At 42.5% G+C, this 13,556-nt stretch overlaps 1 protein-coding gene across 1 annotated transcript in view; it reads right to left on the bottom strand.

Moving 5' to 3' along the window:
* Positions 1–11,676, bottom strand: part of CCDC170 (coiled-coil domain containing 170) — a 94,373-nt gene extending 82,697 nt beyond the window's left edge. Inside the window, exons 1-3 of the mRNA XM_015426160.1 lie at positions 11,551–11,676; positions 3,434–3,498; positions 2,443–2,470 (exon numbers count right to left, since the gene is read on the bottom strand). Of these exons, the coding sequence (XP_015281646.1) occupies positions 2,443–2,470; positions 3,434–3,498; positions 11,551–11,676 (219 nt within the window). The remainder of the gene's footprint in view (positions 1–2,442; positions 2,471–3,433; positions 3,499–11,550) is intronic.
* Positions 11,677–13,556: the final 1,880 nt, after the last annotated feature.

Here is a 13,556-nt window from a genome sequence, read left to right as displayed (position 1 = left end):
AGAGAGACTCCCTGACCAATCTTATCAGATCTCGGAAGCTAAGCAGGGCCGACCCTGGCAAGTATTGGGAGGCCAGGGCTGGGATGCAGGGGCAGGCAATAGCAAGCCCCCTCTCTGAACGTCCAAATCCCACTAGGGGTTGCTAGAAGTCAACCATGACTTCCAGACATGCACGCACACAGACACACAAAAGATGTATGAGAGAGACTATCTAAGAGGCAGCTAATAAATGCATAGATGGTAAAAGGCTTCTAATCAATACTGTGATAATTAATGGACAATTAGGCAGCAATTCATTTATCTATGTAAATTATCTTCATAGAGGTTTCTTCTGCTGCATTTCCATATGAAACAGTAGCTGCAGTTGAGCGAAGGCAACTAAAGTTTGTCCCAGGCAAATTAAACAATTATCTGTGTCTGTAAAAACTGTGGCCCACAGAGGCTAATGAATCCTAGCTGCCGTGTACGCATGACAAGCCCAAGTTTTGCAGTCATGGGAAGGCAGCAAAAAATGGGAATTCAAAGGAATTCTGCTAAGCTGCGATGAGTGGAAGGTGAGCTACATTCAGCTTAGTGGGACAAATGTTACATAGGACTCCAAAACACCAAGAGACAAAACCTGAATTTGTCTCCCAATCCACTGTTCAATGACCACAAAATCTATGGTAGAATTCCACAGCATGGAGCCTATCAGTCCCCCATCCTTCTCCATGCTGGAAAAACCACCATGCTGGCCTTGTATAATCAATTTATATCCTAAATGTGAATTCTGAATATTTTCTCTTTGCCATTAATGGTTGAAACCCATGTGCACACCAAGACAGTTCACAACATATCCTGGGTATTATCCATATATACCAGGGGGGGGGGGTTAACGGGTGAGGGTAATCTAACCACATCTCCATGGATTTACTTACAGTTTGGCTCTCTTGGCATTTTAATTATCCGGGGGGGGGGGGGGTTAACGGGTGAGGGTACTCTAACCACATCTCCATGGATTTACTTACAGTTTGGCTCTCTTGGCATCTCATACCAAGATGTTCAGCACTGCCTGAGTGTCATTTATAGACATGTTATTCCTCCCTGCCCCTTCAATCTAATTCCATATATCCCCGTATTGTTTTATTGGGTCCATCAAATCATAATTTTTAAAAGAAAGAGGGGGAAAAGCTTTTCAAACGATAAAGCAAAGGACATCCTACAGAATAAAAAAGAGAGCGGGAGATTGCTCAGTGATTTATTTTCTATTACGGTCTGGCACTGTGAGAAGCGGAAATGTGTGCAAAGGAGGAGACGTGCTCAGACGCCCTTCATGCCTTTGAAAGCTCAGAAGTTGCACAGCTCAGATTTATGAAGAGAGTTGAACACATTTCAAAGGGCAGTCATAACTCTAGAAAACTCTCTGACAAGAAAATTACCCAGACTATATTTCTTTTATATCAAAGCTAGTCATACATGACTAGAGGCAAAACTACCTTCATCGTACACAGGGTTAGTAAACGGCACTTGTGGAGGCAAACCCTCACCAGCTTAACAGGGAGTTCCGGTACCTATTGAACAGGATGGGTTATCAAAGGAAACATTAGCCACCCTGCTATAGAGTGACCTTCATGCTTCAATAATTCTGTATTACAAAACCAGCCATCAAGAGACAGCTGTTTAATGTCATATGCAGGTAATAAACACAAGAAAAGGGGTAAGCAGATCGTGGCATTTGCACCAGATTTGTCTTTATATGTTAACGTTTGCCTTACAAATAAAGAATGGTCATAATGCAGTGGTAAAGAATTCCCTCCCATGCTGCACGCCCATCGGCTCCAACGGAATGCAGGGCAGGCTTGCATCATGTTGGAGCTCAGTAGGAGTGAGATATCTGGGGAGGGACAGCACGCCTCATCTCTTGCTATCCTCACTGACAGTTCAGTGTATCTCCTTTGTATGTAGAAAGTCCCAGACTTAATCCTTGGCATCTCCAGTATTTAAAAAATAAATAAATAGGTAGGAGGTGACATGAAAGCCCTTTACGCCAGACCCTGGAGATTTGCAGTCAGCCAGACTAGACAGTACTGACCTTGATATATCAACGGTTTGACTCAGTATAAGGCAGTTCCATTTGTTTATGTATGCATCATAAGGTCCCTTCAACACCTTGGATCCAGGTAAGTGTGGCATGTGGGGAGGGGGGGAGTATGCATCCCCTCCTGAGTTGCTCCAAGGCAAGTTGATTTGGACCAGTCTGGGAGGTAACATCAAGTATGCCCCATGCTCATCACCATCTCCCAAGTGGCACCCCATGCCAATTTGGCACCCTAAACAACTGCTTGAGTCACTTGGTGGTAAACCCGCTATGCCCAATATAGTCTTCTCAGAATGACAGCCACACCATTATTTGGAAATGTTTTTGCTGTAAGACAAAGAAACTTACCAAATAGCAATACTAACCTTTTGTGCCTCTGGTTTTTCTCTTTTTCTGCAGAGCAAAAAAACACAGGGGGGAAAGTATTGATATCTGAGTATCTAGGATTTTCCAAGTCCTATCTTCAGGTATTTCTAGATCAAGAGTTCTTTAAGGTACACTACAGTGTAATCCTAAACAGAGTTATATCTTTCTAAGACCATTTGTTTCAGTGGAGTTAGAAGGATGTAACTCTGCTTTGGATGGTGCTGTAAATCAGCAAGCCTCACACCTATGAGCAAAATAATCACAGGGTCAATCAGTCTTTGAGCTGAACAGAGGTGGTACAAAATGGACTTCGTGGGATCCATGCCAGTAGCACAGTCCGAATCTGCAGCTATGGTACTACTTTCCACAGTCCGTATACTGCCTCAGTGACTTGCTTATAACCTCAAGCAGCCACACTACATTGAAAGCTATGCCATATACTGGTCATTGTGGCTACATCCAGGCTTCATCCCCCAGTGACCATAGTAATAATTTTGCTGGCAAATTTGTATTAACACATTAAAGGTAGGCCATTTTTGCCGATTCTCCCTCTTCCAGCTGTAGACCCCCAATTTGCCCCAATGGTGTTCTTGAGAGTCTCCTGTGCCCCAGAAGCAGCATTTTGGGGAGAACCTCAGGCAGCAACAGGACAGGGGGGGTTGTGTGTGTTTGAGTTTGTGTTTGTGTGAGAGAGGGAGAGAGGGAGGGAGGCGGGAGGGAGGGAGGGAGGGAGGCCAACCATAGGATCCACACCACTAAATGTCCACTGGCTCAATTATAACCCTGTACACCTGCCCCCAAATTCTCCATGTGCCCATACCCCCAACTAAGAAAGGGATATCTCAGGTACCTCATTCTCATTCATCTTATCTCTTCTCCTAGCTGCAGAATACATGAGCACAATCAGTGGTACCCCACACTGATTTATTGAAAGACTTCCTCCATCTTGCAATGGGCCCTGCAAATCACAGCTATCTCTCTGATTCTCACCTTTCTGCAGTTGATTTGTCTCTTTGTTCTACTTCATTTTTCAGCATTTTGTGTTGATCTCGAACCTAGTTAATAGCAAAAAAATATGGTGAAGATAGGTGAAAGCCAATATTGCAAAACAATTATGTAAAGGCTAACACAGTCAATAGTGTGATTATTATACTTACTAAAACAAAAAACTTAAGACGTCTGCCACAACATCCTTATGTTGGTTATCTTTAGCATCAATACAAAATCGTACCATGCCTTCATTCTTCCAAAAATTACAATAATTATCATAAATAAAAATGCAAGAAAAGCAAAAACATTATTCAGGAAAAGTTAGTGAAAACTGCATACAAATGTGCACAACATTCCTTGTGTTAATTGTGCTACCCATATCAACTCCTCAAGTCTGCCACTTGGACCCACCAAACCAGAGACTGGAACAATTCCTGTGTGGGGGGTCAAAATACTAGATACTTCAAAGATCCCCTGTCCAGCAACAGTCTAACTTTTACTTTGGGTTTACTAGGTAACTTGAAATTATAATTTGCATTATAAATATTAACCAGTTGGAGCATATATTTTTACTGTGAAACCTTTAAAAACAAAAGTGGCATAATGAAGATGCTAAGGTGAGGAAGTGATCTTTGCAGATGGATCTACTGCTCTTCCCACAAAAAAGAAATCTATTGAATAAATCAAAGATATTGCCCTAGAGATGCTGAGCAGAGGCAGTACAGGTGCAATGCTACACACAGTTTGTGTCCCCCCCCCCACATACATACATACATCATTTGGAAACGCTCTCTGAGCAAGTTCAGCAGCAATATTCTTGAGTTTCTCTGAACTTTAGATCAAAGCTCTGAGCTGGATGAAAGATAAAGAACAGCAAAGAGGAAAACCTTGGACAAATACTCCCTTCTGCGGCATTTAACAAGAAATAGTTAGTCCTTGAATGTATGAAGATAAGCTTTAATAATCAAGCTGAACTTAAGTATAATTGAATCTAATCTTCAGGGCTTTGTAGCATACAAGGCATGGCAGCTGCTGAAGTTAAATACTCTAGTGAAATGAGGCAGTGAACCAAGTACACTAATCTGTAACCAGACCTTGAAAAGCTAGGGATAGATCTCATTCCTTTTATTCCCTACCACTGAGTTCTAACAATTTTTTTTAGTAGTGCCTACCTTTCCTTGTCTGAGAGAAACAGAATTAGAGCAAGCTACACTAAACAGTAATTAAGCAAGTTCAGGCTTGTCCATCTGTTCATTGTACCCCTCCCTCTCTGCTCCTTCTCAGCAATGTATTAGGTAAAAGTAGGTGCACTGCCCAGGGCACTAACCATGCTTACAGCATAATATGTTTCCATTGGCCATGGTCACTGTGATTATAAATAGCAGCGTCCTCTCAACTCCCAATTACACAGTTATCACTGAGCATTAGGAGGGGTTCCACCTGCCTTCACCTGTGAATTTGTCTTGTAAGCGGCAGCATCCTGTCTGCACCACAGCTATGTTTTGATGGGGTTACCTATGTCAAATAATATGGGGCTACACAGCAGCGACAGACTCATAATAGCAACTCTAGACTTATAATATTGCTGAACCATAACCACCCTCCCACCCACTCCCCATTTGTTCTGGCTAATGTACCGTGTCTTCAATAGTACCTTTTTACTAACATACAACTTTCCAATTTATTTTAATAAACTCTTTGAAATAAGGGCCAGATTTAAACCTGAGCAAACCAACTTATCAAAAAAAAAATCCTATTTTACATTTCAAAGAAAAAAAAGTAAATGATTACATTTCAGATTATGGGATAAAAGTGACCATGTTTTCATATACAACATTTTAAAAGCATATAATTCTTCCCTTTCCCCTGGAAAGTCCATCTGGGTCTGTAGATCAGAGAGAATTTCCCAGAGCTGCCAAAATTGACAAGTTACTGGGCAACAAGAATATGTATGCAGGCAGGGCTGCCAACAGAGGGGGACTGGGGAGGGTAAAATTCCACAGAGGGCCAAATCCACCAGAGGGCCCTTGAAGCCAGCATCATGCTGTATCCACCCGAACATCTTTCAGTTTATTTTAATGCAGTTCTGGCTGCAGCCACTAGGGGCACAGGGAAACCTGAGCACAATACAAGGTACTGTACTATCAGCTAGACTTCCCTTTCTCCAAGACTGAAGCAAACTTGCCTGACAAATCATGCTAAACCCATCAACTAATTTAGAAGTTGAGCAAGGAAGCCATCCCAGCTGATGGCTGCTACAATAACTGCTGGCCTGCAGCCTGCTAACTAAGGTCATTTTCTCCAATAGTCTAGCCTTTCTCTCTTCCTTTCCTTGCACCCAACTCTGCCAGTTCTTGCAAAGTGGTAGTTAGGGTGTTGCAGCAAAATAAAACAACCTTTCCTTCTTTTTCTTAATTCCCCCCCTCTTTTCCACACTTTTCTCATTCATTTCTGTCTCCTCCCACCCAATTTTTCCATGTCCCCCCCCTTTATTTTCACTTCTTGGTCTCAAGACCTCCTCATCCCTATCCTTCTTGGTGACAGAATGTACTTAAGAGTAGTATAGCAGCAAACCTTTGTTAATATTATGAACAGAAGGGGGAGAGTTAATATTTCCCCATGATCTAACAAGGTAGTAAAAAAAACCCTCTACCCTTTACATGCATGGTAATAGAATATTAATCTGTTTTAGTGGTCATACATATGGAACAGAAGTTGCAGCTCTCAGCTCAGGCACTCAGTTGTTAATCAGTATCATGGTTGGAAAATCTAATAGCCCTTTCTAAGGCTACTTTGCTATATGAAAAATGTTGTACTCTTTTTTAATATAATTAAAAATTAGATTTATAACAAATACTGTACCCAGTCTTTCTCCGCAGTGGGGACCCAAAGCTGCATTGTTCTCCTGTCCTCCATTTTATCCTCACAACAGCCTTGGGAAGTAGGGCTGGCTGAGAGTATATCATTCAGCAACCTTCCATGGTGGATTGGGGGATCTGAGTATTAGAGACATGTGACAGGTTGCTTAAAAGCTCTCTCATTACATGTTGCCTGTCGTGAAGATAACCTGGTTCAGAGTGTTCCAGTTCCCTTCATTTTTGGCACTGTAACTTCCATAATCATTCTGGGGTTAGAGGCCAGTTTTCAAACATGTAGCATTATTTTCTGAGTTATGCTTGCCACAGAGACCCTTAGCTTCAGTTGCAAATAGCATGGTGTCGTGGTGGTTTATTATTTATTTGTTTGATTGATTGATATCCCGCCCTCCCTACGAGTGGGCTTAGGGTGGCTTACAAGGTCACATAGAATATTGTGACAGTAAAACAACACATAAAATTCAACAAATTTTCTCACCTGGGCCAGGAATTTCCCATGCCTTTCCATTTTGGCCATGGAACTCACACAATCTTCCTGAAGCAGGTGGCCAATTTTGAGTCTCCTAGTTTTATTTTCTGATGAGTTATGCCTGCCAGTGTGGTGTAGTGGTTAAAGTATCAGACTAGGATCTGAGAAACCCAAGTTCAGATCCCTACTAGTGTCATGGAAACTTGCTGGGTGACCTTGGGCCATTCACACACACTCAACCTCACAGGATTGTTGTGAGGATAAAATGGAGGAAAGGAGACCAATGCAAGCCACTTTGGGTCCCCACTGGGGAGAAGGGTGGAATATAAATGGCTGATAAATACGTAAACATGGTCAAACAGGCCAATTCTTTTATTACCATAGATTCAAGTTAGCAGCAAGCCAAGTGATTGATTTGTTTTGTTATGATAGCTGGTTTGGATCAGGGTCATATTGGGGGGGGGGGCAGATGGAATCTTTGTCCAGGGACCCATGGTGATTCTTGGCATCCCTGAAGGTAGATCAGCAAAGGCACCACCAGAAAGCTTAATAAACCAAAGAAGACTGAGAGACAAAGTTGATGAGATGACATTCAAGTACCTGCTGTTTACACTTTGTTCTTTAAAACCATACATGGCTATGGTATCTGAAGGACTATTTTCTTCTGTGCATTCCTGACTGGGAACTACGCTCACGGGGAGAAGCACTCCTGACTGTCCGGCCAATTTAAGATGCTTCTCTGGTGGGCGCACAAGAGAGGTCCTTTTTGGTGGCAGCCCCACAGTTATGGAACAACCTCCCCAGAGACATGCACCTGGCCCTCCTCACTTTCTATCTTCAGGAGACAACTGAAGACAGTTTTATTTAGGACTACATCTGACTAATTTAGTTATTATTCATTCACAGTCCTAATTGAGATTTTAAACTCATCTTTTATGTGTTCTATAACAGTTATTTATATTGTAAGCCACCTTGCATGCTGCAAGGTAGTAAGGTGGCTAATAATATTTTAAATAATGCAGGTAGAATTGAAAAAGGAGCACACTGGTGGGGAGGAGCTAAGCTCTGCCCTCTCCTTATCTGGATATCCCCCATTGCTTGAAGCATTTGTTTTCTATGCACTTCCCTTCCAGCAGAACACCTGGGCCTGAAGAAAACACTGCAAACATCAGAGAGTGTTCAAGTCTGCAGTGGCGGAGCAAGGTTCCACTCATTCACCTGCACCCTCCCTTTTCTAGCATAAACAAACAGATATGCAAGTAAATACAAATTACGCTCCTAAATTTGACATGTCTTTGGAAGTTGTATAGGAATGGGACGATCCATTATTTGGGGCAAGGATAAGGGGAGGGTCTTTACTGTCAGTAGAGAACGTCTCCTATGTTGCCTTCCCCCCCAAGTGAGGCACAATAAATGTATGCATGTGGAATTACAGGGAGCAATTTGATTCTGTTGAAATGCACATAAAATGTCATGGTTCTGGTTTTTCATCCACCACAGCCAAGCTTTGGTCATGAGCCTGAAATGCAAAGAGGTTTTTAAAAAATTTTTACTTATCTTATTTTCATTTTTTGTAGTCTGCCATTCTCACAGGGACGCAAGGTGGATTACACGAAGTGCATCAATACAATCAGCAAAACGGGACATTCAATTACCAGTGCATTTGGATTTTAGTAGGAGCACCAGAAAGAACTTGAGTATAGCATGAGTATTGACACATTAAGTGGTACAGAAATTACATAATAGGAACCTACTTACAATAAGCTATAGACAGATGTATAGACCACAGTCTAAATCATTTGTCCAAGTAAGTTTATGAAGCATTTCGTACAGTGCAACCCTATTACCTACACAGAAAAACCCTCTTGAATAGTTGCTGTTTTGCATAGTTTGTGGAATGGCAGGAGACTGGGAGCTTTCCTGACCTCTTCTCTGAGGAGGCCATTCCACAAGGCGGGAGCTACAACAGAGGAATCATGTGTGCAGGCAGTTGTTGATTTTGCCAATTCGTAGGCTGGCACCTGCAGAAGCCCCTACTGACATGAGCGGAGTTGTAGTGGCATGGCAGAGCACAGGGGGAGAGACTGTACCGCAAACGAGAAGGGCCAAGGCCATGAAGGGCTTTTAACGTGATAGTCAATACCTTCGACTGAGCCTGGCAACTGCAGCCCATGTTGCATCTACAGAATGGGAGTAATATTCATGCTCTATCTAGCTCCTGTTAATAGTTGAGCCACGGTATTCTGGACCAGTTGGAGTTTTCCAAATTGATTTTTGAGGGAGACCAGTGCACAGTGTATTACAGTAGTCTAGTCTGGATGTTGCTGTGGTATGGATCCAGGAGGCCAGGTCAGCCATATCAAGGTAAGGGGCAATTTTACAGGCTAAGCTGAGTTGGTAGAAAGCCTTACCCCCCCCAGCTGCATTAATTTGCTTCTCCAGTAATAAAGATGGATCCAGTATGACCCCAAAGCTTTTAACTGACTCTGCAGGGGTCAACTGAACTCCATCAAAAGCAGGAAGCACAATGTCCTTCAAGACATCTTCCTTCCCAACCAGCCTTACTTGTGTCTTTCCGAGGTTTAGTCTCAATTTGTTCACTCTTAGCCAGTCAACCACAGCAGCCAGGCAGCGATTCAGGAACTCTACCACATCACCAGGAGATTTGAATAAGGATATATAGAGCTGAGTATCATCAGCATATCGATGACAAAAAAACCAAATGACTTTTCCTAAGGGCTTTACATAGCAATTGAAAAGCATGGAGGATAGAACTGTGCCCTCTGGAACCCCAAGATAGGTCCCACACTGATGACAACTGGTCTCCCATAGCAACCCTTTGAGTCTAATCTGTGAGGAATGCTTTGAACCAGTTTAGCATGCACCCCCTGATACCAATTTCTTCCTCCAGGAGCCTCAACGAGATGGCATGATCTACTGTATCAAAGGCTGCAGATAAATCCAATTAGAGTAACAGAAAGGCTTGGTCTCTGTCCACACTCAGATAAAGGACATCAGCTAAGGCTAGCAGAGCCACCTGAAGCGGGAATGAAAAGGCTCTAGGGCAGATGAATTATCCAAGAAGACTTGGAGTTGGTTTGCTACTGCTGTCTCAATCACTTTGCCCAGCAAGGGTAGATTAGAGACCGAGTGATAATTGGCCACATCGTGCATCTGTAGGGATGGGTTTTTTAGTAATGGACCTCTTTGAGTGGCCAAGGGGAAGTGCCCTGAGCTAGTAACTGATTTATAATAGATGCTAAGGGTTTGTTGATGTAGTCCTTACATGATTTTAGTAGCCAGGATAGGCATGGATCCAGGATAACAAGTAGTGGCCTTCACTGATCCCAGGATCTTGTCCACATCCATCATGGAAACTAGGTCAAAATTATCATAAATAGCCCAGATCTAGTCCGGTGGTACCTTTAAGACGAACAAAATTGTATTCAAGGTGTGAGCTTCCGTGTGCATGCACATTACTCAGACACATTGAAATGGAAGTTATTGGTCCATACATATATAGTAGAGGGTGAACAGCAAATTGGAAAACATAATGAAGATGCTTTAATAGATGTGAGAACCAAACAAGAATAACAAGCTAAATTGATATGGTCACCATTCCTGTTTGGTTCTCACATCTGTTAAAACATCTTCATTACAGTGTGTGCTAATTTGCTGTTAACTTGGTTGGTCTAGGTGCCACCGGATTCAAACTTTGTTCTGCTGCTTCAGAACAATACAACTATCCACCTGAACATAAATAGCCCTGTCAGTATATTACACTTTTCTTCTGGTGCACCTATGTTATAACTGACATCCAGATCAGAGCATATTCTCAATATTTTATCCGCAAAAAAACCTGGCAAACTGTCTATTCCTGGGACATTAGAGTGCTTTTGCCTTCTGGTTAATGATATAACACAAGAGATTAACTGTTGAACACATTGTATGTAATAGTATGAAATACAGCAAACCAAGTGCAGTGTATTAAATGGTGAGTTGTGCGCTCCACAGTGTTTGGCATCTGTGTTTGCACATATGCATGCATGCACACCAAAGGCACCTGATAACTGCAGCCCCAATTTGAAATATGCCAACTCTAGAACACATTTACAATTTTAAACCATCTCCAAAAAGAAAAGAAAAAAGATACACAATAGAAGCTGTGATTTAATAAGGTCAGGCACCAGAAATCTCTAAACATGGCAACTGGAGTACCTGCGATCACATTTGTTCACTACAGTTTCCCCCCCTTAGTACTGTTACTCAGTGTTGTTACTTATCTGTAACAGATAAGAATGGTGCAATCTGTGTAGCTGAAGAATTGCAACACTGACCAGTGTTACACAGAACCTTTTCAGTGACATCAGTGAAGTGTTGCAAAAAGGAACTGGTAAGCCAAAGGAAAACTAGAGGGCACCTTTGAGCCACTACAGGTGCATTGCTACCTGTACTTTCTAATCAGCCCTACACAGTTTTCCTGGCAATGCATCTATGCCCTTAAGAAATGCGTATCCAGCAGAAATTCAAGATACAACTCAGTATTATGAGTGTGGCAATACAGTGTGCCTCTTGCTGTGCCTATCCTGTGGCTGTATTAAAAGCACAGAAGCCCTACTACAGAGGGATGGCAGCAGTCAACCCCTGCCCAAGGGTTTTATTTAAACGACAATTTAGAAAATCCAGGGGCTGGGCACTAACCCCCTTGAGCTTCTTCCCGCCAACTCGACGGTCTCTGAGCCGCCCACCAGCAACGCAGGACTGGTCCGTACCTCCGCTGCTAGCGAGACTGTCGCAGTGACAGGTGGGAGCAGCAACGGTGTGTTGCTGTTCACGTCGATGAGTCTGGAACCGGCAGAACCTGAGCGAGAGCCACTGCTAGCGCTGCTGGGTCTCATGCTTCCCGTAGGCCCACCATGCGTCCGGACATGGCTCGGAACTTTCCCCGGGAAATCGTCCGCGTGCGTCCCCGGCAGAAATGTTGCTAAGCGACATCCGTCTCCATGGCAACAGTTACACGCCAAAGGGCTGCTAATTAGAGGAGCGACTAGCTTAGCTTTTTCTCGCGAGGAACAATTCAAAATCGCGTAGTCTTGAAGCCGTCGATTACCTTTCCTTCTTTCTGGCTTTTTGAAAACTGTTAGAGAAGCACACTTTTTGGTATGCCTGGTGGCGTTAAGAGATGGCTAGATGGCTTAAACTACTTTTAGAAAGACGGCAGTAACAGTTACAGGAACATGTAGTCATCTCTAATTACCTGGGCATTCTAAAAAAAAAGAATTTAAAATGGCCGTTATAGACTAAAAAAGAAGAAGAAGCAAAACCACTTGTTTTAAAAACTTATTCGTGTGATTTGAATTTGTAGCATATTACCTCCGTATTACCCCTCAAGGTGGCACTACTGGTTTACAGATCGTGCTTGATTCTCTACCTGGAGGCTGGAGCAATGTGTTACTTTCACCAGGTAAATGCGCTCATTTGCCTTGGTAAGTCCTTCATGGAATATGATTTTGCAAATATGGCGAGTTGCCGTCTATGTGATAACGTTTTTTGAAATAACTAGGGAGGAGCTAACTGCTCTGTCTTCACGCCCACGTTATTATTTTCCTGATGCCTTCTTTTCACATGAATTCAGATCGGCCACATCCTAACTATGAATTATTATGCTCCGTTTGCTTGATTTCTATCTCACCCCAAGGTCACTAATTCGAACTAATAAAATACAATTAAATGGGGGGGGGGGTTGTTTCCCTCGTCCAATAGTAGAGAGTTCCTGCTGCAGTCATTCTCCTAAAATCATTGTCATTTCTACCCCTTTTCATACCATTTTCACTACCCCAAGTACAGGCAGTTCAATGCTAAGTTTCCCCAACAGTCTTTGGGAGTGGAAGAGAATAGGTACTATAATCTTTTGGTAGCTTTTGAATGACTAGGGGAACTTGCTGAAATAAGGGAGCTCGGTTGCTTACGCAATGGACTTCAGGGGCTAACTTCACGTGGCAGCCCTTTTCACCCAATGGTGTTTTTAAAAATCCAGAAAAATTGCACCCACATACAACATTTAACACAATCACTGTTACTGTACTTTAAAAGCAAATAAAACTATGGCAAAATTATCATCCAACTAATATTCTACTTACTGAATTATTAGTCTCCAGACAAGGTTCACATTTTGTAATTTACAGTATTTTTAAAATATGTTATTTTCACTCATTTTGTTCAGTTACAAAAAAAAATAACCACTGCAAACAGGTAGCATCCAGTTCAGATTCAAGTGGGTCTGTGGAGGTGTGGCATATAAATTCCCTGTGGCATATAAATTCTCTTTACATTAAAAGATGTTGTCCCTTGTTTAAATCCTTTCCAATGACCATTCAGAAATTCAGTGAATTCCTATAGTCAGTCAGTGGGAACCAATGCACTCCCTGCCATTTGTTTTAGGATATCCTGAGAACAAGACCTTTTTTGCTGAACAGCAGCTGAAACAATATGAGTTTAGTTTCTAACCTTTATTTGTATTCTGCAGAAGCTGCTTTGGGAGTAAACCACAAAAAAGGGGTGCATAGATGTTAAAATAAATTGGTTAAAGGTAGAGCAGGAACCAGGTGCCCTGTGACGACAGTTGCCTGGCTCTGTGTGCCTTACTGTCTTCTCTCAGGACTGTAGTTCCCCCCACTGTCCAAGGGCAGAGAAGGAGGGGCTGCCCCACCCCCACCCGCAGGTGCTGAAAGAGGACAGTTGGACTGTCAGTTGCTTGTATTATTTGTAAGGTATAAAA

The sequence above is a fragment of the Gekko japonicus genome, unplaced genomic scaffold, assembly GCF_001447785.1.
Source record: "Gekko japonicus isolate JY-2015 unplaced genomic scaffold, Gekko_japonicus_V1.1 scaffold223, whole genome shotgun sequence".
Taxonomy (NCBI): Eukaryota; Metazoa; Chordata; class Lepidosauria; order Squamata; family Gekkonidae; genus Gekko; species Gekko japonicus.
The sequence above is the reverse complement of the archived record's forward strand: the minus strand, read 5'-3'. Positions and strand labels throughout refer to the sequence as shown.